The following is a 22283-nucleotide window of genomic DNA, read 5'->3' on the forward strand; positions in this document are numbered from 1 at the left end:
TGGAAAGAAAACGTTATGTAGACAAATCGTGAATAATCGAAAAGATAAACGGAAAAAGTTTGAATTAAGACAAATGTCACCATCAGATTTTTTTTTTTTTTTTACTTTGTAGTGTAGCAAGGATAAGGCTACATTATGTTGTATTTGTACATTAAAAGTTTTCATCAGTCTCATAAAATGCTGCTAATGATCTGAATGATCAAAGTCATTGCACCACCTTTTTGCACAGTTTAAGAGAAATAAGATGTAATTAGTACAAAACATTTCAGAATCACAATGTTGACACTTCATTTGAAAAATGTAACAATTAGCTTTGTTTACCGTGTTTTCAGGGACAAACACGGTTTGGAGGCTACAGGCATATGTAATATTCAAACTAAAAAAAACCTTATTCATAGAGGTACAACTACTCACGGTTTCATTGTGGTTCCTAACTATCGGAATAAACTTAATGATTTCAGGACTTTTTGAGGTCAGAACACAAAGTTTGGATGATTTGAAGATCTCAGCTCAGCCTTCTGTCAAGATGGAGGCCTCCTGCAGAAGTCATGGCCAGCCAGTACGTCTAAAGTACCAGAGAAATGTCGTCGCACTACAATTTGAAAACAACACTTCCATTTCTCTCCATGTTGTACAGTAGTTGGCACCAACATAATAATGCATCTATTTGTGTCCATTGTGAAGCTCCTACAGTAACACCTTGCATTAGATTTCTCATTTGCCAACCTTACATCAGTTGTTTACGGCTTCAGGTTGCATCAGTGCGATGAAGCTTCTGTCTTGCTACTGTAGATAAAATACTCATGGGAGAATCGTCATGCTGCCGGAGAAACACGAAACTTACCATCCAATTGGTGGCTTATGTTATATTTCCTACTAAAGAGTCTGTAACCTAAAATATCATTTTCGAAAATCAAAAAAGGAGAAATGTTGGGTAACAGGAGAGCTTTTATACCTTTCCACATTGTATAAAAAAGTTGCTCCACCATCCATCTCCGCCACAGCCTAAACACGCCTTCCATCCATCTCCACACCATCCAATCACTGAACACAGCTACTCAAGTTCATGGAGCTGACCAATTACAACCTAGCTCAATGTTACGAACGGGAATCACATGATCTAAATTCTGTTCCATTCCTGAAACGGTACACTTGGTCCTTGTAGAGTGAGTTGTTTGTCCCAGTGATCGTCAGGATAAGAAGGTCGGGGTTGTGTTGAGGTGAGGCGTTTGATGAGATGTTCCTCTATTAAGTATGATCTTAATGGATTAGACATGAATGATAAACCATAACCTTTACTCTAACTCTTTTTTTTTCTCTTTTTAGCATTTCCTTCCAGATTTAAAACATGTTGAACGCCAGCCTTTATGACAACTCGACCATCACCGGGGGTCGTGTTCGCCCGCTCTGGTACAATTACCCAGAATGCGTCGTGTCCCCTCAGCCCTTTGCCTTCTACTTTGCGTGCAAGGTGATCAACCTGGTCGTTGGCACTCCGGGCAACATCTTCGTCATCTGGCAAATCGCTTCGAAAAAGAAGAACACCTCCACGTCGGACATCTTCTTCCTCAACCTGGCCGTGCTGGACGCCTACTTCTGCTTGATGACCCCTATAGAGTTGGTCAACAGGATGGAGCTGGACGACAAAAACATCTGGATCTTCCAGAGGTTTGCGTATGGGGTGAAGGACCTAGCACCACTTTTTCTTGTACGTTTTTCTTGACTTTGTCCTTCTACTGTGACTGTGAGGAACAAACCAACTAGTGGAAAAGGAGGAGTGGGGCTTAGTAAAGTATCAATATTATTAGATTAAGTATTTTATATTCCTTGCTAGATTGGTATAGAATCCTTATATTATTAACGGTGAGCTTTATAAAATAATAGTGAAAATATATATTTTTTTTTCCTTACCCCTTTTAATGGCGCCCACTGGACTGGCGCCCTTAGCCTTTGCCTACATCATGTCACGGACTGGCCCTGTTCAAGTTTTAAACATGGCGTTTTAAACATGGCGTTAGGAGCAGTTTGCTTGGTTTCGGTCTCTGTGAGACAAAACCAGTCCGTTTGTTCTCAACCTAAGAAGCAGATTGCTCGTCATGAAGTCAGCGCCTCAGCCTTGGAGACAAAAGAATCATCGGTGCTCCGGCTCCGTACAGCCGGTCAGATACGGTTCTCTGTGATGAACTGAGGGAACGGTATCTGAATATCTGCCCGACCGTCCGTCGAAATATCGAAATATCTAATAACGGAAACTTGTCAGCTTTTCTGACGAGAGCACACGAGCAAAAAAAAAAAAAAAAAAAAAAAAAAAAAAGGGCGACAACTTCGTCGAAGCACGTCGTCTAATATCGCGGTGTCTGTAGTTCATATCGCGGTGTCTGTAGTTCTCTTGCGCGCGAGCGCAGCACGCCGCTTGTGAGCTCGCGCGTTTTATTTTGTTTTTGTCGCGGCGGGCGGTTGGAGGCGGTGCTTTGAATTCAAAGCTGCTTTCATCTGGTGGTGAATGTAAACAGACACCACATTTCTCTTGTGAAAGTTTTTGAAAACCATCACTTTCATTTCGCTTTTCACTTTTGCTCCTCGTTCTTCCAGTTCATCACGCAAGATCAACCCAAATACTCAGAGGTTCACGGTTCTAATGTGAAAAGCTAACAAGGGAACGAAGGCTTTTGTCGAGCTCTTCACAGACCCCCAAATTAGATAACATCACTGAAAAAGCACCAGTGTCCTTTAACAACCCTAAAAGCCAAACAAATTAATAGAGCTAATTAAAATAAATGCTAAATAGTTCCTTCTCCCTGTGTGTACCCCCCCAGGTGTGTATCTGCGTGGACCGCTACATGGCTGTCGTACACCCAGTGTTTTTCTCGAGCTACCAGGAGACCATCACCCGCGGTTGCGTTTGCATCGTAATCTGGAGTTTAATAATGCCCTACAGCATCATCAAGGGGATCCACGGCATTCTGAGCGTGACCGGCATCTTCTCCGGGGTCATCCTCTTTGCATTCGCCGTCATGGTCTTCTGCAACATCTCCGTCATCTGGGTCCTCCGGCACTCGGTGGCGGGGAAGGAAAAGATGCACCCGGTGAAGAAGAGGGCCTTCAAGATGGTGCTGAAGAACCTGGGCATCATCGTCTTCAACTACCTCCCGCCCGTGGCCTCCATGCCCTTCGTGTCTTACTACACGCGGTTCGAGTACCTCTGTCTGATCAGCATCAGCGTGTTCGCCGTCATGGACCTGAGCTGCAGCATCGAGCCGCTGCTCTACATCTCAAAGTCGGAGGGACTGAACGCTTTCTGCTGCAAGAAGGCCTCGGAAAGCCCAGCCGACGTCAAGGTTTGACCCGGCCGTGTGTGAAGTCACTTCCCGTCCTCCACATTTACCGACACCCCCTACGGCTACAGAGTCTTAAAATAAATAGCTACCATGGCGATGTGGTGAAAAACGTTTGTTTCCTCCCGTTATCCGACTGGGAGCTTAGATTTTTATTTTTTATCATCTTCGTTGCCCTCAATATTTTTTATTTACCAACTAATGAAGATAATCCCATTAATCTTGTGCTGAAGAAAGAGAATTGTTGAACCCACTCGAATAAAATGATTCAATTAGTAACAAGGAACTGAATTATGTTCATCCAGGTTAATAATTATGCTGTTAAGTTAAATAGACACAATAAATTACCTTGTTTCCCATCAGCAGTTATACCTGAGGGAAACATGATGTCTTGGCTACTAATTAAACATTCCTCGAGACTTTGGTTAACTCAGAAGGTAAAGTATAACTTAACAAAATCATATTTGAACAGAATAATTAAAAGTTTATTTGTTTTTTTCCATTGAAAAGACTGGACTCATTCATTACTAAATGGCTCATTTTCAGATTTTGCTGCTGCCATAAAAGAGTAAATCACTTTTAACTCTTTGATGCCTCTGTACCAGTGATAGCAACAATTGTAGCTAATTTGAATTAGCAAAAAGAAAAAAAAAGTTGTACATCAAATAAAATATGTTTAAAAATATTAAAGGCTTTCTATTAAACAACTGAGTTTTAAAAGTTGAATCATATCTTGCAGCTTGTTTAAATATACCTTTCTCTCGCAGGTGTTTAAATTTATCAGCTGAATTACTGTTGGTTGCTACGGAAACTCTTAAGCTCTTTTTATTTTTAATGAAAGTCTAAAGCTGTGTGGGGTTTAGAAAACACTTAATGGGCACTTAGGACCTAATTAATTTAGCCCCATAGCAAGAAATGCTCAGTGGAACCAATTAGCAGTGATGTAATGAGCGGTTACACAGTTTATGCAAGATGATTAGCTAAATACGTCAGGAAGTAAATATTCCAGGAAATATGTGGCACTGCAAGCAATTATCCGTCTGGTTTATTAAATTTAATAACGTGTGAATTTCTCTATAATAACTGTTTGTTTTTGTTTTGTTTCATTTATTGTGCGTGTGCAACGTTTGTGTTGAATATATGGTGAAGTTAGTTATCAGTTTGTCTAAAAATGTATCATCAATGCCAAGAGTTTTGTTTATCTATTTTAAAGAAGAAGCTATTTAAAATACATACGCTGGAGTCTCATTTGTAAAGATTTTTACATTTACTGGAATGTTAGTATTCACATTATTTCAATCAGATTTCTGAATTAAAAGTCGATGTTTTTGATGGAGAGACAAAATACTTGCTTGATGATTTATATTATTTACGTGCTTGGCTGACGGGAAACAAGCACATTATTGTGATTGGTAAAAAAAACAAAACAAAAAAAAAAAACCTTGAGTTGAACGCAGTGACATTAAGCAGCAGTAATTTTAGCATGCAGCTCCTTCAGGTTCTCCGGGTCAGCTTCAGGCCCGTCCTCTGACGTGACATAACCCGGGTAAGTGGGGTGGAAGTGCGGGGAGCGAGGCGTGGCGGCTTCGTTTCCTTCCCCTGACGGTGACGGCAGCGGGATCAGCTTGGCGTGAGCGTAGTCGATTTCAAAGCCCTCGAAAATGAGCCCCACCCCCCAGGCGCCGAGTCCTTCCTCCAAGAGCAGCGACACCTTCCTGGCGGCCGACACCAGCGCTTCGTAGTCTCCTCTCTGCAGTCGGAATATGTCAGAGGTCAGAGGTCGCCGCGGAACCAGCACGGTGAAGCCGGGGGAGTTGGGGAACGGAGTGAGAAAGGCGACGTGGCTTTCGTCCTCCCACACGCGCCACTGCTTCTCCTCCCCTCGGACGATGCGCGAGAAGAGGCCGGCGTGAGCCGGGTCGTCGCCCAGGAACGTGAGGTCCGGCGGCACGTCGGGGAGCGGCAGCCTCGCCCTGATTCGGCTCTGAACGTCGGTCAGGCTGGAGTCGCTCCATTGAGGAGCCGTTTTGGAGGTGCAGTATCCCGGGTCGTGAGCGTTGTGCTCCTCTTCTCCGGCCAGGTGGGGGCGCCACTCTGCGTCCAGACCGTGGAGGGGCAGGATACGGATCTGTTGGGAGCAGAGCGAATTCAACTTGGTCAACCAAAGCATTGCAAACCAAGAACACCTGAAGTGGAAAGAATATGCAGAAGACACTTATTACTTTAACGTTCCAGTATTTAAGCTTCAGACACGCACAGCTAAAGTGATACTTTAAAGGTCATTAAGAAACAGCAACTGGAACCTTAAAAACAGAAAATCTGATCAATTTCATTTGTATTGGTACAAGCAGCAAATTACCTTGGAGTAATAACAGTTTTAGGTAAGGCTATTTCCACATATTTACAAACCAAAAACGCGTACTGTGACCCCTCGTCCTTTTAGTGGTGGGCACACTTCTGCTAATGTGCAAATAGCAGAGCTAATCTGTCGTTTATCTCTTTTGCTAACATTTAGCGCATTTTCTACTAATGAACTTTTCTGGATTAATTCTACAGCACTAATTTGACGCGGCTCTCTTGTAAACTGTATGTTGAATAAACTTCAACATCTACATTAAAGTTTTGGTTATCAACTTAATAATTATTCAAGTAGCCAGACGTTTATATCCTACTTTATTAGCATTAGCGAAACTAATATCCGCTACAGTGCTAGTTGCGCTAACCTTAAGGCGTAACTAGCTTTTTTGTTAGCTGTGCCCACTGCTGCTTTTTCTTTTTTTAAACCACAGCAGAAAATAATAAAAGTATTATATTATACTATAAGACTTTCATTAGTATGGTTAAGATATGAATTATCTATTTAGGATAGACTTGGTGTTAATAAGTGTTAATAAGTGGCTGGTACTAATATAGAATTTTAGGTAAACTTTCTTATTAAGCAGAATATTCGTCGTTTTAGGTGTTAGCTGCAGCTTAACAAGCTAACATTCAGGCAGTCTTCATAGTGATGTAGCTAGCTAGCTAGTTAGCCTGCAGGTATGTTGTAGCTTTCACAACAGTAGTTTCAAACCATAAGTGATCGGTAGAGTTTGTTTGGGTTCTGCGAAATGAATGTGCGTTGATTTTGCAGCTGGAATCGCCTAATAGACTCGTAGTTTCCATCGGAAAGAATTCCAACTCCATTTGCACCCCCTCTAGCCTCTGTGTGATAGAAACTAGCCGCCATGGCTAAGGGCAAATCCTTTCAGTCTGAGTTTATTTTTCCTCCAGGGTAATTCTTCTCACCTGAGCAGGTCTGTCTCTGTGGGGTCTGCTGACCAGAGCACACCGCCGAACACCCAGCCGGTCACACAGCAGCTCAGCGACGGTCCTCGCCCCCAGCAGCCAGGTCGAGCACTCGGACTCGCCGAGGTGGAAGATGCTGCCTCCTGCGCTGCCCGTAGAACTGCTCTCCAGGATCACGGACCCCGGGGTCCAGGGCCGGGGGTTCAGGTAAGCCACCAGCCCCTCGGACTGCCAGATCACATGACGAGTTAGAGCGGAGGACATGCTGCGGAGCCGAGAGACGTAGGAGGACATAGATGAGATTACCTTCCAGGTAGAACGGGAGAGTTTTCTTTATTTATCATATAATGTCATTAAAAGAAATAACACAAGAGATTTTAAACGAGTGCTTTACAGATTTCCAGAGTATTCTGATATCAGCACAGACAAACATTTAAATTCTCTCTAATACTCTGAAGCAACTTGGTTATTCATGGGAAACACTTCATATCCCTGTAATAAGTGTGAAGTAGCGTCGAAACGATTAATTGGATGTATCGCGATAAATCGATTGTCGAAATAATCATCAAAGGATTTTGTAGTCGATTTATCGTCAACAGGAGTATTGAGAGCAATATACTCAGAGCGGTAACGAAACCAAAACTGTACAAAGGAATCGACACAGTTTGCATTTAAGACTAAAGAAAAAAACTTTGTGAATATGCACTCCCCAAAATTCCTCAAGTGACATAGTTTTAGCTTCACCTGTTCAAATTCTGTAAAACCGAGCAAACAACAAAAACTCCAGTTAAGCACCTTCTACTATCCAATTATTAATCAATAATCCAAAACAATAATCAACAGATTAGCCCCTCTCTGTATTTATGTTGAATCAAGCAGAGCTTAGAAATATTGCTGTGGACATTCAAGTTAAATTTTGTAAATTGTAATTTCTATCCATTTAGTTTCTCTTTGGGCAGTTAAGTTAGTTTAGAACCAAAATCCGTAATTAATATTTATCTTTGGGTTTGTTTAGATCACCTTGGTAACTGTTAGACTATTAAATTAAGTGATCACGAACTGCCAAACATTAGACCTCCACCGTGGAGATTTAATGTTTGATGATTTAATGATTTAAACGTCCGGTGTGATGACGGAGGTTTTTGGAAACTCTTTTTATGTTTTTTAATTATTATTATTATTTTTTTTTAACCGCTTTTTGAACTCGAAACGTGAGAGTAAGTCAACTTTCGTTTTCTGGGAATCGGTTGGCGTACAAAAACTTCAAAGTCTCTTAAATCCGCTCTGTGCAGTTCACAAACAAAAAATGTAAAAAGACAATCAGATTGTAAGAAGTTTCTGTTCTACGAGTGAAACCCGAGCGAAAGGGAAGCAAGGAATTATTTAAGATAAATGGATCAGGTTAGTTTAGTATCCGAAGCATCAGCAGTCTAATTTGTTAAAGGCTCATAAATACCAGGGGAGGAAATACTTTTTAAGGAAACCTGTTATTCTGTTGTGCCGAGACAGCAAGTCTGGAAAACTGGACCGAAATATATTCCCTTTAGAAACTACTGTAGTTCTAACCAGAACATAAATGGCGGCGCTGACGTACAGCTAGCAAAGCAGACGATTAACTGAAGGTTAATAAAACGAAACCAGCTCAAATGTCCTCAGCGGGGACTGATAATAAAGAGTGGGAACATAAAACTAAACACTTACTCTACCTCAGTGTGAGCGGCGCGGAGGGATACCTCACGACTTCAGGAGAAAGAGTCTCAACCCAGCAGGTGTTACGCCGAGAAACGCGTGGCCTGTCGCGGGAGCGCGCATCGCTGGCGCCTGTATGGAGACACATATGAGTGAAATGTTTCGGTGTCTGATGATCATGTTTTCCGCTCCGTTTGAAATTCCCCGCCTTTTCTTTTAACGCATGAACAGAGAACATAGAGCTAGTATCGTTATGTAGAAGATTTTATATCATCCTTAAGTCTTTTAATTTAGGAGGAGATGCTTTTTTTGTTGTTGTTGTTAATACGATTTCTGCGCCTGCCAATATCTGCACGGTCTATTTTCTCCTCATTTTCGTCCTATTAATATGAAACTTATACTAGTGGCTCAGAGAAGAAGTGTGAGTGTGTAGAAAATGTGAAATCCCCCTTACAAAAAAAATCCCATGAAAATCACATGTGAAAGTCACATGTGGTTCACACAAATGTTTACATGTGAACGATGTGAATCACATGTATTCGTGTGATTTCGGAACGTTTCGTGGTAAAATCACATGTGGAACATGTGAATCGCACGTGATTTTCATGGGACTTTTTTGTAAGGGCCCCTCTTAACTCTTTATTTCTCCAAGTTATTAGGGCGACGCATGTTTTGGCAGAGCAAATTATTAGCCTGCGTGCCCCAACTGTTTCCCCCAAATATTGTCTTATTGATATGAAATGTGATTGATATGAGTTTCATATCAATAAGACAGTATTTGGGGGAAAAAATAAATAGGCCACGCAGGTTAAGAAACGTGATAATGTCTCCAAAAGTTGCCTCTTCGCTCGTGTTTCAGTCCATTTTCTCATCAGTTCGCAGCGATGCGCGCTCCCGCGACACGGCATCCAATTCTCCTCATCCGAGAGTTTCTCAGAATAAAACCCAGCTGTCATCTCGAACCAACACTGAGGGTCCAAAACCCGCTGGTCTCTTTACTGTCCGTACCTCCAGAGCAGGAGGTGATCGCCCTTCAGAACCACTTCATGAAACTGTCGTTGCCACAAAATGTTTTTTTTTTTTTTTAACAAAATAAACATTTATAATGTTTCGTCCCACCATCCCAGGAATATTCCTTTTCTACACCTGAAGATCCCTGCGCGAATTCAGTCACCTGCACGGAGCCGGGCTCCTTTTTTTTTGTTGTTTTTTTTTACCTGCGAAAAAGGAGCCTAACCAGCATACAGCCTGCAGGGATGAAACACCATCCGAGACCCGAGCGGTCCTCCACTTCTTTAACCCGCCACGGAAACTCCGGGTCGGGAGAACCACGGCGGGAAGGTGTGGAGACGGAGTTCCGGTAAGCGGCTGAAATCTGTTGACTCAGACTTGCGGTTGATGAAACTATGGCAGGCCGTTTTAACGCCACGCTCCAGAGATCTGAAAATCTTGGTAAAATATCTCTAATTCTATTTTCACAAGACAGAGTACCAATTTTAGACATTTCAAATTGAGTATAAATGACGTCAGATTTGCTATCAAGTTGTAGGGAAGCTTTAATTCAAGACATTTCGCCATTTGAAACATATTTCAACTAAAATTGTGACTAGGCATGAAGTAAATCAAAGATATCTCACTTTTTATTTTGGACTAGTTATGATTCTAAGTCTTAATTATATCTTAAAGGTTTTAGATAGGAGATTATGGATTTGACTAATATTGCAGATAGCAAATAGCAACTAGACAAAACTAAATTAAAGGTATGCAGACCTGTAATTTTGACCAGTCAAAATTGATTTTAAAATCAATTACAGATATTTTCAGTCGGGTTTTCTATTTCAGACATCTTGCATTAACATTCAGATTAGTCAGAGAGACATACTGATAGTTTGGATTTGCGTTTCCATCCAGTCAAAATCTCACAGATGTACATAGCATATTTTGAAATTTCAATAAAACAATGAACTTTTTTTTTTTTTTTTTAATTAAAATTTTTTAATTTTTTTTTATCAGGCACCAATTTCCGCTTGGGAAAGAGCTGACAGCAGCACTTTCAGCTTTCCAGAGCCGCAGCACATTGTGTTTGTTGGATGATAGAATAAGCAGAGAATTATTTGCAGATTTCTGAAGCAACCTTAAAGTCCGTTCATGTTTCCTAATATTTCATTCTGCTCAAGTCTTTCTGCCATTTTCTGACCGTTTTGATTTCGCCAGCTACAGAGGAGACCGATTTTATGTTACAACGGCCTGCCATACCGGTGCGACGAAAAACAAAACTATGCTCTGGTCTGCTGGCATGTAGCATAGATATGTTTGAGTAGAAGCCGCATGCACTGCAGGGAGGCCGCCATCTTGGAAAGGTCGCCCACTCGCTTTTAATCAATAACTCGCTGAACACTGAAGTGATTTTCACGTCTACGACGCAAAACCTGTACATAGAGCTATCATAACAAGATGTATAGCGACACTTTAAAAAAAAATTTTTTTTTGTTTAAATTGAATTGCCACGACCCATTTTTTTGTCTTGAAACCTTTATTGATTCCAGTCATCGTTACAAACATAACACAATATACTTGCAACTAGTTTGTTCGTTTGACTATTTTTATTATTATTTCTTTTTTATTAAAGCTCCAGACAACTTTACTTCCTAATTTGCTGCTATTTATTTTTTAGCAAAAGTAAAATAATTTCACGTCTGCGCAGTTAGCTTGGAGCCACTCAGTGGATATGCAGCGTGGGAATCCACCCATTCACTGTATGTGTGCAGTGCTGCGTATTTTGTGTAAGTTGAGTCACAGATAAAATGAGAAATTTAGATTTTTTTATTATTGTTATTATTATTATTATTGCTATTTTTGTGCATACTTTACTTCTGTGGTTCAGACTAACAGAAATGTTGCTTTCCCAGCAAAGTAAGAGAAAACAACAAAAGTCTGTCAAGATTTTGTCTCATTCAATTTCTACTTCTTTACAACATGTGACGCTGGGTTTTGGCTTTTGTTCTGCCTAAAATCAACTATTATTTCTTTAGTTTTTGACGCATTCAGGGGAAAAAAAACTGTCATCATACCAAGCAGCTGAAGATGGAGAGGGAGAGAACAGCATTGCTGGGTAAGATTTTAATTCAGTAAGTGTTTTTCTTGATCTGTGTGTAGGACAGAAAGCAGTGTGACCAAATCTCTGAGCAGAGAAAGTCAGTGGAGGGATGAGCATTTCTGCTGTGTGCTTTATAACTAGGTTAAACTGTCAAATGTGAAAAGGCGACAGAAATTAATTGATGATTTTTGGCATTTTTTAAAGTCTTTGTCCTCTTTCCAAACAAGTTTGGTGGAAGACGCAGCTTGCAGACTAAAGAAGTGACACAAGGGGGCGCCCTCGAGCTACAAAAACCATGAGCTTCAAAGGAATTTAAATGTTATAAAAGAAAAAAAGTCCATTTTATGAATAAACATTTACGTGAAACACTTACCGTATTTTCTGTTTATGTTCTTCACATATTTAGAATCTCCCCATTTAGTCAGCATGCTTTTTCAACAGAACTACTAGAATAACTTAGTCATGATGACACACACAACTACCCACATATTCACTGTTTTGATTGGACGTACAAGAAACATCACCTTTCCTGTTCTATTGTAACGCTAAACAAGGCCTGACCAGATAATAGTCTCATCCACACCCTGTAATCGTAGAATTAAAAATAGGTGGAGTACATTTCCACCAAAACAACTTTTTTGGGGGGGGATTTCTGAGTATGAAAATTCAAAAATTTGCTGGAAAAAACTCAAAAAGTTTGAGATTAATTTCAGAAATTTTCCAAAAAGAAAGCAAAAAAAGAAAACAGGGAAATGCCTGTGTTTAAGAAGTCAAAAGTCTGTTAGAAAAAAAATGTAGAAGTTTTGAGATTATTGTCATAAATCTTCTAGAAAAAAAACAAGGAAATTTCTGAGTTTGAAAGATAAAATGTGCTAGAAAAAACATATAGAAATGTTGAGATTAAACGTGGAAATTTTCCAGACAAAAACAAGGACCTTTCTGAGCTTGAAAAGTCCAAAATTTGTTAGAAAAACTTTCAAAACTTTGAGATTAATCTCAGAAAAAAAACTAGGACATTTCTGTGTTTGAAAAGATGAAAATGTGCTCGAGCTTCACAATTGGAAAATGTATGATATGTGAGACTCAGACATTTTCAAGGTTTTCTCTAGAAAGAATCTGAAATGAATCTCAAAATTTCTGAATCTTTGTTTTTTGGGTTTTTTTTACAAAATTTTAGACTTTTGCAATCAGAAATTTCTTTCTATGTTCATATTGCCCTGATACAATATCATATTTACATCTCAGCAACAAATTCAGATTATTTGCCAGTGTCTTCACAGAAAGACTTCAATCAAACGTGCTGTCCCACTTCGGAGGAGTAAATCTGTCTTCCTAATCCCGCAGCCCATGACCTCAGCAAGGAGCTGAGCCGCTCAGGTTTCCTCCGCGGACGATGTCAGCCGAAGACGAGGCTGATTCACCCGGCTCAGGAGGAGAGAGGGCGACTCATGTAACCAAAATGTCGGAGTTTCAATGGCTGCTGGATGAACGTCGCATTGCAAACCACTCTGAAATCACAATTGTTTTTTACCAAGTTTGAAGCAATGATATTGTCTTCCTGGTCTTAGAGGTTTCAGATGAATTCCGGTTCATTTCTGGTAAAGCTAAAAAAAAAAAGGAAGACAGAAGTACAGAGGATAAAGAGCAAAATGAAGAAATATTTAAAGGAAATTGCATAATACAAGCGATGTCTGATGAAAGGTGAAAATTCTCATCGACAGCCGCTTCGCTTTTTCCCCTGCTAGCAAGAGTTTCTGTTTCTCGGGTTCTTCTTTCATTTACTGGTATCAGGCAAAGGTGTTAAGAAGAGGAAAAAAAAGTACTTTTTCCTGTTGAAGGAAGGAACACTGATCCCCTGAGACCGCAGGGAAAAACCAGGTTCTGACAGAACTTTATTCATTATGAAAATAAAATAGAGAGGACCAGACGTAAAAACGTCTTCTGAAAGACCAACAGCTACAGTTAATTTAGTAGCAGGCTGTTGCTTCAGGCAGAACTGCTATGCATTTTATCACACCCTGGTGTTTAGGGGATTTTTGATTGTTTAGGGAACCTTTACCTGAAATAAAGCTGCTATTGTCGTACAGTGCAATCTGAATTATGTCTATAAAAAAAAGTGATCTGACATTAGAATACAAAGTTACATTATAATAAAAACAGAGTTATCTGCTGTTCCTGGTAAAACAAGGCTCACTTTAAAACGTCTTTGGCAGCAGAACATGTTTGGTAGTCCGATATTAAGAGCCGTGAGCTTTTCTCACCAACACAACCAACTTTATTTACAGTAAACTGTGTGGACCGTAGCCTCAAACCAGCCTCTGACTTGTAGGCAGAGAAAGCGCCCAGGTCCAATTCATTCCTTTCATATAATATTCCCTAAAACTGTGTGACGTTAATAAAAAAATCATAGATTAAGGAACTTATTATTATTATTATTAGAACATTAATTCAAAGTAAAGGTAGAAAGTTTTTAAGAACTAAAGGCTATGTTTTCAAACGCATTGACCTAAACACATTTTAGCAATAAAGCAGTTTAAAAATATTAAAAATATAATACAATCACTAATAATAGTTCTCATGTGACATCACTGTTAGTCCCCTAAATCCTCCTTAGACAGCAAAGGATAATATATTTTTTGACCAAGCTATAAAAAACTAAAGATTTTCATTTACTTTTGAGCAGAGATTTAGACACAGAGGCACCGTAATGTGAAGCAATTTCACATAAATCATCTTTTCCACAGACATTAGACTGTTGTAAGGTAGGATCACTTATTAAAAACTTATTTTTTGCCATATTTAACATAATCCCGGACAAGCCCCCACTTATGTGTATTTGGGGGAACTATGTATTGTGAAACAAGCAGTAGACATTGCAGTTTGTCAAATGTGATGATCAAAATCATCAATAGACGTCTAATACGTTCAGACTATCATCAAAGGCAACTCTGAACAGTTGGGGTTTTAGACTTGATTTAAAGGAACTCAGTGTTTCAGTTGAGTTCACAGTTTTCTTGAAGTTTGTCCCCTAAAAATACATGCAGAAAAAAAAACCAATGCATTTTTAGTGGTTATGATTGGGTTACATTCCTTTTAATGAAAAAAAAAAAGACTGAAGAATTTTCTATATTTCATTCTCAAATTCCCTAAACTTGTAGCTGAAGCCATGAAGCACTATCCCACTGCCTCAGTTGCATTTCAAATCAGTCAGAAATAGACATGTTAAAATCCAGAGGGTGTCACTGCCCTACAAATAGCTCCCCCACTCTGGCTGTGCAAATGGCAAAACCTCAGGGTAGTCTCTACAGCTTGAACTGCAACACTTCGAATACTAAAGTACACGCTGCAAAGGGCAGGAATCAGAAATAGGTATAGTGATTTTACACCAGGCTTCAACTCTGAACTGTATATTGAAGACAATACCAGGAAGTAAAATAGCCACTATGATCACCAGTTCAATCAGCGTCTAGACGTGGGAAAGGAGACTTGCTTGAGTTTCGACTGAGCATCTGAATGAGGAAGTGCAAAGGGATTTGTTTGACTTCGATTGTATCATGGTTGTTGGTACCAAATGTCCTGGTCAGTTAATTTTAGGAGAATCTTGAAGCAGATGGGAATCTTGAAGACCAAACCATGTGGTGTGTCTGCCGGCTGTAGTTACCTGAGGCTGCAGTTCACTCAGGTTGACCCAAACTGGACACCAACAGATTAGGGAAAACATTTCCCTCGTCCAGTGAGTCTCAGCTGTATCGTTCAGACGGTAGGGTCAAAATTTGACACGAAAGCAGGGATCCGTCCTGTGTTGTTTTGACAATTAAAGCTTATGCTGGTGGTATGCTACCAACAGTACCATCGGGTCATTGTTTAACACCCAGGAAATGTCAGAGATAAAATCTACCCCATCATAACTGCGGCGTACTCCTCTTCTGATGACTGCTTCCATTAGAACAATCCGGTTAGAACAAAGCTCAAATTATCTCAAGCTGTTCTTTTGAACTCCAACTCTACTGTCATCAGATCTCAGTCCAGTAGAGCACTTTGGTGACATGGTGAAATTTAAGATTAGCGTCACGGAGGTTAAGCTAAAAATTTGCTATTTGTTACATAAGATATATAACACTTTATTGAATCCATTCGATGAAGAATAAAGGCAGTATTGTAAAATGGAAGTCTAGCGCATTACTAGCAAGGTGTACCTAAATAAAATGTTAAGGTTTCTGTCAGTCAAACTGATAGTCTATTCATGCAGACTCATACGCACCAGACAAAGTATTACTGAGGAAGTTCATTCTACACCAGGCGTCTCCAAGATGACATTTTCCCAGGACTCAACATTTACACTCGACTCTGCGATGACGTAAAAGGTTTGAGTCTGTGGGAACTCAGCGGACTGTTTACGATGAACACCTGTTCAATGGAGAACTGCAGTGAACCCAAACTACCCAACATGCTGTAGATCTTGTCCCCTGTACTGTCAAAAGACAAAAACATTAGAAGAACCTGTCCTTTTGAGTTAACAAATTTTAACACCGCAGCCTTCCTCCCCTCAAAGTAAACCATTATTACCAATAAAGAAAAATGATTTACTGCTACAGGATGTCTCATCATAATGGAGTCAAGAATAAAAACATTTAGATCAGTAGGTAAATGCTTAATTTACACGGTTTAGAAAATGTATGTTGGTAATTTGAGTTTCTAGGTGTGCAAATTCGGCATAATTTGCACAAGGTTACCCTTTTTTTAAAATCTTCCTTCTTTTTTTAAATGAACGTGCGTGAACGTAAATGTGCCGGCACATGGCCAGCTGAAACTGCTTTCGTTGTTTTGTTTTTAAGTAGAGGAATGTACAAGAACAAGAGTAGCCTGTCTTTCTTTTCCTCTAGCGATCATGTGCATCGTCTGCCCATCTCGACTGGAACAAGGCAGGAAATGTGTCGTTGAAAAATCTTAAATGCCGATGCGTCCTGGCGAGGTGCAGGACAACCGGGCACTTCCAGATCTCTGCATGATCTCAGTGAAACATTTTCAAAGCTTTTCTCATAATTACCAGAGTACTCATCATTAGGTGGAGCTTTAAAGAGCATTTTCATTGCTTTCCACACAAAACCGGCCCTCGTCCTCAGAGCAAGACATCTTAACTAAGGTTCACGTTAGAGCTGGTGTTGGGACACACTGTCCAGTCTGTGTAGGGTTATTTCAGCTAAAAGTGGGTGACACACATTATTCAGGGCAGGGTGTCCTGACTTTTAGCTAGAATTGACATTTTGTTGACATAATCTGTGTAATGAGCACAAGGTTAGCTTTGTACTTTAATTACATTAATTTCTTTCCAGAAATACATAACAAAAAACCTTCAAACATCAATTGAATATTTCTTTTGATTGAATATATTAACAGGTATTTTTTATGATTATATGTATAAATGTTATTTGTTGTGACTGTGGTGCTTATTTTTGTCGTCTGAAGAGGACAAGATTGTTGTTGCTGACAAATACACCAAGGAGACGTTTATGGTGTAGATGTGTGCTTAAAGGAGTTTAGTGCCAAGACTAAATTTACACAGCTGCTTAGGAGAAAGCAGATAAAAGCAAATATTTCATTCCCCAACAAAAGGGGGATATTGTAATCATACACAGGAAGAATAAAAGATGTCAGACATTTGAAAGGTTGTTTGTTGTACTGCTTTCTGTAGCTGCGTTTGGTCAAGTTTTGTTGTCACGAGGTGAAATGCCACCTGGCGTGTCGGGCGTTGAAAAAACGGAACACTATCCGTTTCCTGTCTGACTAGTCTGGTTCCAGAATTACAAGTTCCATTATCTAAATCCGCTTCCTCCCCCAGCTGTTTCGCTTCTCGTTTCATGACAGATGTACTTTTAGCGCAAGGTGTGAACGCGAGACCCTTCCCTCATATGTCGCAATCTGAGTACATCTTGCATTTTACAATCTTTACAATTCAAAGGAAAGTTTAGCACGAAGCAATTCTAATTAGAGCTATTCGGATATCGTTTGAAGATGTATTTAATGTGGGGCATCTATTTGGAAGTTTTAAATTCCTTTTAGCACATCTAGTACATTTTGCCTGAACAATTTTGTGTTTCTTAAGAGTCGATTGGGTTGTTTTGTTGATCGGATGATTGAAGTTTGTAGAAACAAGACATATTGGCATTGTCACAATTTAACCGTTAGATGTTACCACACACCATCACACTTCCTTCACTAAGCAGTTGGGCGCTAGCAAAAAATACAGGACGTTTTTCATTGGTGCAATCTGTCAATGCGTCTTTCCTTTCAGATGTGACACTATTTAAAATTAAATAAACAGCCATTTAGTTTCAGACTTGTTCAGTTATTTTTTGTGCCTCACACCACAGGACTATAACAGAACGGCTGCAACACAAACATACTTTGAGATTTGACCAAAGCCTTATTATATGCATTATCCTGTATCGGTTTTGTCTTTGTCTTCTCAAACCCCCAGTCAGTAATGGAAGACGGCTGCTAGTGTGCCAGGTTCTGCAGGGATCTCTTATCTACAATCAACTGAAATACAATTGAACAGAAATTACGTTTAAGTGCCTTCTGTTGTAAATTGATCCTACATAATCTCAATTACTGATTTCAGAGTACAAACATTATAAATCTTCCAAGTTCAATGTTGTCAAGAGGTATTTTAGGCAGGTAATAATCCTTAACAGGATCAAATGTGCCTGAAACTACTGCTATACATTATTTTCTATACAAGTACTGAATTTTAAGTACCAACACTGCCTAACCATGTTTTATGACCAACATACTGAAGGCTGGTGTATGGATCAAATGTATTGCCAATCATATTGAAAAGAGGCAGAACGTCATGTTTAGTATCCATAGATCTTTATTAGGAAACAACCCGAAAGCAATGCGTTTTACAAGCCAACCATGTGCATCAAGTCAGGAAACTACAGCAGACATCAAGATTTATCTACCATTAAATAGTCACAAATCCACAACCAAGTGATGGGGGAGGAAAAAAAAAGAAAAGACTATTTACACAAATTCTTGTTGATTTTTGACCAACCATTTGAAAATTATTAGGCCCCTTTCTGGACTTGAAGCTGTCAAGAGGAAGATGAAACTGGGGGGTTATAGCAGGTTAAAAAGTACTCTGCAACGTCAAGGTGGAAGGAAGATCATACTTTGCAGAAATATTACTTACTACTCTTGGGTCTGGTTGACAACTGAGCTACTTCGATTCCCGTTTTGCATCCCTAGTCTACAAAATAAACGCAGAAGCTGCCAGTTTGTACAGGTGGTGATGTAAAGTCACAGTTCAAACAGGGGGCTGAGAGACTAGCATGTACAGATGCTTCACCTAACTACCCCTCAGCCCTCCGTTGCTAGCTAATCTCATTAACTTCCATACTCTTCTCAAACTCTAAAACATTCCCTGTCAGGAACCTGTTTCAACACCTTCACACACCAACCTCTAATTTCCTAACGCTACAAAATAGTTTACTTCGGTAAAGCGCGCAAACATGGAAACAGAAACTAAAGACACCATGACTCTTAACTGCGGAGATTGGGCCATATCCTGGTGTCTAGGCGACTGAAGCGGTCTTCCCACGGTGGTGTTTGCGGACTTCCTCCATCAGGTCCTTGAGGTACTGGATCTCTCGGCTGATGGACTCCGCCTTCTCTTTCAGCTCGTTGTTTCTACTCTCCAGGTCTTCCAGTTCCGAGCTGAGGTGCTCCTGCTCGACCCTCTTCTTCTGCCGGTAGCGAGTGGCGGCCGTCTTGTTCTGCTCCATCTTTTTCAATTTCTTTTCCACCACCTTGGGTGCACCAGACACTGATTTGATTTTGGGGGTCTTGGGGGAGGGAGGCTGTAGTTTGCAGTAGGGTTTGGTTCTGGAGGAACCGGCGACGGGGGAGTTCGGGGGGGACGGGCGACGTGGGGGCGACCCGGCAGCCGACTCTATGCCGGAGTCGCTTTCAGAGTCGCTCGACTGAGCGGTGCTATGGGACTGATTGGGGAGAGCATCTTTGTTTGACAGAACAACTACGAAGTGAGTGGTGGGAAGAGAGAGCACAATTGGACTGGTGGTCTGAAGGATTTCACTGGAGTTTGAGATGATGGCAGTGGCGACAGATGGGGACATTTTCTCAACATCCAAGACATCAACTTCACTCCCCAGCTCCAATGTGTAGGCCGGAGAGGTGGGAGATGACGAAGGGTGTGGCGATGAAGGCTCGGACTTCAGGACAAGTTCCTGATCTAGCACCACCTCGTCTTCAGCCACAGGAGGGGCTTCTGGAAGTGATGAGGGGACGTCTGGTTCTGGGCTGATGTGCAGGGATGAGACGGTTTTGTCAAAGGAATCTAGATCCATGTGGGAATCAAGTGAGGCCAGGAGATCTTCAGGGGAGCTTGGCAACTCGGTTGAGCAAGAGCCAATTAGAGATTCCAAGTCAAAGTCGCTCAAGTCGATCTTTTCTGACATCCACTCCATGTCGCCCAAATCGTCATCTGTTGACAAAAAGATTGTTAGCTTTGGTAAAGCTTCAATGAAAAAAGCATTTCAGACAGTTTTTAAGCAACCATTTACCTCTGCCATCAGCTGCTCCGTGGCCACTGAGCAGATCGCTGGCTCCCAGCAGGGACAGCAGCTCGGCTTCAGGCTTGGTGGGATGAGAGAGGGGAGGGGACGGAGGAGGGGAAGTGGAGGAGAACGGGGAGAAGGACATCGTCTGATAAGGAGAAGTGGAGGATGTGTAGGAAGAAGAGAAAGAGAGGGAGGGCGAAGCAGGCGCCTTCACCTCGAAAGAGGAGGAAGGAGAAAAAGCTTCTTCTTCATCTTGGTCCAGAAGGGGCCCCATGGGGTCAGCCATCAAAAACGAGGACCCTGTGGACAAGCAGTTACCATGAGACTCAAATCTACCAAAGACTAATTATATAAAAAAAAAAACACAAACATCTCCCTGCAAATATTTCAAAGTGAGACACAAGATGAATCTTTTTGCAAAACCTCTGAGTCAATAGTTTATACTCAATATTCTGTATTGGAAATAAAGCGTCAACAACATCCGCCGCCCAAACACGAACCTGAGTACAGGGCCTCCATGTCCTCCAAGGCTAGCTGGGAGAGCGTCATGGCTGCTGCTGGTCGGTAATGGCCTCAAAAGGGTTTGGGGAAACAAACGGGAATCTGACGTCAGCAAGTCGAGGGGTCTGGTACTGCTGTCGAGGGCAGCAAAGCTGAGGGCGGTTGCTGAGAGAGACCTGGGGGGGAAAGCATTGCGTCATGGTTAATAGAAATGTAAAATATATTCCTACAATTAAAAACGTATTGATTTCAATTAAAAAGAAAACAATCACATTTGCTCTGGGGACCTTAATGTACACGTCACACGGAACACATGGCATACAACTCTTTCATATGCCATTCAGGACACTGATTCCCATTCTAAATGTTTGTTTTGTTTTATCAATTATGTTACCAGCGTTTACTTGATGCATTTAGTATGGGACATTTTACAAGTTTACGAGTTCACTGACCGACCCTTCATTACACAGAGCCAGACTAACGTTTTGACATGCGCCGTTTTCTTTAAAGCGAATACTTCTTAAGGGCTTGTAATTATATTATGTGCATAGACCTCATATTTTCCTGAGGTGAGAATAATTTATGTGCTGTAAATCAACTAATAGTACAACAAACTAAATCAGATTAAATCACTAACATTCCTAAACTTGCACAATACCTAGCCCCAATTCTTATGTGTGTATGTGGGAAAATATACTGTTTATTCTTTGAGATTAAAAAACAATAACCTGTCATATACATGGTTGGAAGTCAGAAATTTTGCAAATATTTATTGTAGTAAGTACTTATGCCAAATACGTCATTCATGGAAATAAATTAAAAATGGTTGATATAGAATATTTGTATTGAAATCTACAAAAGGGTGGAACACAAAGTGAAGGAAATTAGCAACTATGAAGCATGGTGCTACATAATATGCAACAATTCAGGTTTGGCCAGTGTCGGTGCTGAAACCAATTCAACATTTTCACTTCCTTGAATGAAGCTGCTAACATTCTGGTTACATCTCTGCTGTTGGGGCGGAGGCCAGTTCCAGCTAGTTGCGCCTAAAGCGTCAATGCGTGTTTGATGAGAGACGCCCCGCCCTCCACCGGGGAATAACGTTTCCTAATTTGGTCATGCATTGGGCGACAGGCTCCGCCCTCTTGTATGAGTCACCGCTAAGATGTGTGAGGATGACCGCCATTTTCACAACCGCGCCATCTGTGCATGGCGGTCGAACGAGGGTGGAAAAAACGGCCCGCGCCATTTTGGCCACGCCACGTCGACAGTGTCTAATGTATACAAACACGACAACTGTTTAAATACGCACGTGTATTACCGCTTTTATTGCACTTCTGTAAATAATAAAAACAATTGTATGAATTTCCATTTATATTAGGCGACATAAGCCCTACGTTTGATTAGGTACAGTCATCATAAATTGCCGCCGGGTGGTCAGCAACAGCCGCCACGCTGAAATTTGACACCAAACCACTAAATTCTTATAATTTAAAATATTTCGTGTAATCGATAAAACTTCAAAACGCGAGGCCACGTAGCAAAGGCAACAATGGGAGACACAAAACTGCCCATTCTAAAGGCCTCGCAATGTGACATAATGAATCAAAAATACTTACGCCATTTTGCAAGAAATAGCCAGTGCACTTAGCCGCTGCACTGCCGAGTTTTTGCCGCTGCAAAAGTTGCTGCCGCACGCCTTTACACTGCCATGTTTGAGCTTTGGAGCTTCTGACGACTATCTCTCTCAATGTACAGCTACACAACCGAAGAACAGGCGGAGACGACCGCACC

At 40.8% G+C, this 22283-nt stretch overlaps 3 protein-coding genes and 1 long non-coding RNA gene across 4 annotated transcripts; 2 read left to right on the forward strand and 2 right to left on the reverse strand.

The window, feature by feature from the left end:
• The first annotated feature begins 682 nt into the window (after positions 1-682).
• Positions 683-4757, forward strand: LOC114145431 (proteinase-activated receptor 3-like). The gene is made up of 2 exons (XM_028018990.1): positions 683-1708; positions 2817-4757. The coding sequence occupies exons 1-2, from the start codon at positions 1349-1351 to the stop codon at positions 3342-3344; spliced, it is 888 nt and encodes a 295-aa protein (XP_027874791.1). The 5' UTR covers positions 683-1348; the 3' UTR covers positions 3345-4757.
• Positions 4584-9669, reverse strand: LOC114145430 (uncharacterized). The gene is made up of 4 exons (XM_028018988.1): positions 9527-9669; positions 8327-8441; positions 6621-6885; positions 4584-5463 (listed from the first exon to the last, which is right to left on the reverse strand). The coding sequence occupies exons 3-4, from the start codon at positions 6882-6884 to the stop codon at positions 4798-4800; spliced, it is 930 nt and encodes a 309-aa protein (XP_027874789.1). The 5' UTR covers position 6885; positions 8327-8441; positions 9527-9669; the 3' UTR covers positions 4584-4797.
• A 628-nt stretch (positions 9670-10297) lies between these two features.
• LOC114145432 (uncharacterized) lies at positions 10298-11774 on the forward strand. The gene is made up of 3 exons (XR_003595689.1): positions 10298-11092; positions 11358-11421; positions 11634-11774. It is a non-coding gene; the product is annotated as an uncharacterized LOC114145432 (long non-coding RNA).
• A 6483-nt stretch (positions 11775-18257) lies between these two features.
• atf4a (activating transcription factor 4a) lies at positions 18258-22280 on the reverse strand. Its single transcript, XM_028018987.1, has 4 exons — positions 22109-22280; positions 20489-20665; positions 19992-20288; positions 18258-19912 (listed from the first exon to the last, which is right to left on the reverse strand). Exons 2-4 carry the CDS (start codon positions 20535-20537, stop codon positions 18984-18986), a joined length of 1275 nt encoding a protein of 424 aa, XP_027874788.1. The 5' UTR covers positions 20538-20665; positions 22109-22280; the 3' UTR covers positions 18258-18983.
• Between the last annotated feature and the right edge of the window lie 3 nt (positions 22281-22283).

The sequence above is a fragment of the Xiphophorus couchianus genome, chromosome 5 (assembly GCF_001444195.1).
Source record: "Xiphophorus couchianus chromosome 5, X_couchianus-1.0, whole genome shotgun sequence".
NCBI lineage: Eukaryota > Metazoa > Chordata > Actinopteri > Cyprinodontiformes > Poeciliidae > Xiphophorus > Xiphophorus couchianus.

Excerpts from the sequence above, each read along its gene's own strand:
- LOC114145431 (XM_028018990.1), top strand. The coding sequence starts at position 1,349 with ATGTTGAACGCCAGCCTTTATGACAACTCGACCATCACCGGGGGTCGT. Across the intron at positions 1,709-2,816 it reads ACCTAGCACCACTTTTTCTT|GTGTGTATCTGCGTGGACCG; the intron begins GTACGTTTTTCT and ends GTACCCCCCCAG.
- LOC114145430 (XM_028018988.1), bottom strand. The coding sequence starts at position 6,884 with ATGTCCTCCGCTCTAACTCGTCATGTGATCTGGCAGTCCGAGGGGCTG. Across the intron at positions 5,464-6,620 it reads ACAGAGACAGACCTGCTCAG|ATCCGTATCCTGCCCCTCCA; the intron begins GTGAGAAGAATT and ends TGCTCCCAACAG.
- atf4a (XM_028018987.1), bottom strand. The coding sequence starts at position 20,537 with ATGACGCTCTCCCAGCTAGCCTTGGAGGACATGGAGGCCCTGTACTCA. Across the intron at positions 20,289-20,488 it reads CATGGAGGCCCTGTACTCAG|GGTCCTCGTTTTTGATGGCT; the intron begins GTTCGTGTTTGG and ends GCTTGTCCACAG. Across the intron at positions 19,913-19,991 it reads CGGAGCAGCTGATGGCAGAG|ATGACGATTTGGGCGACATG; the intron begins GTAAATGGTTGC and ends TTTTGTCAACAG.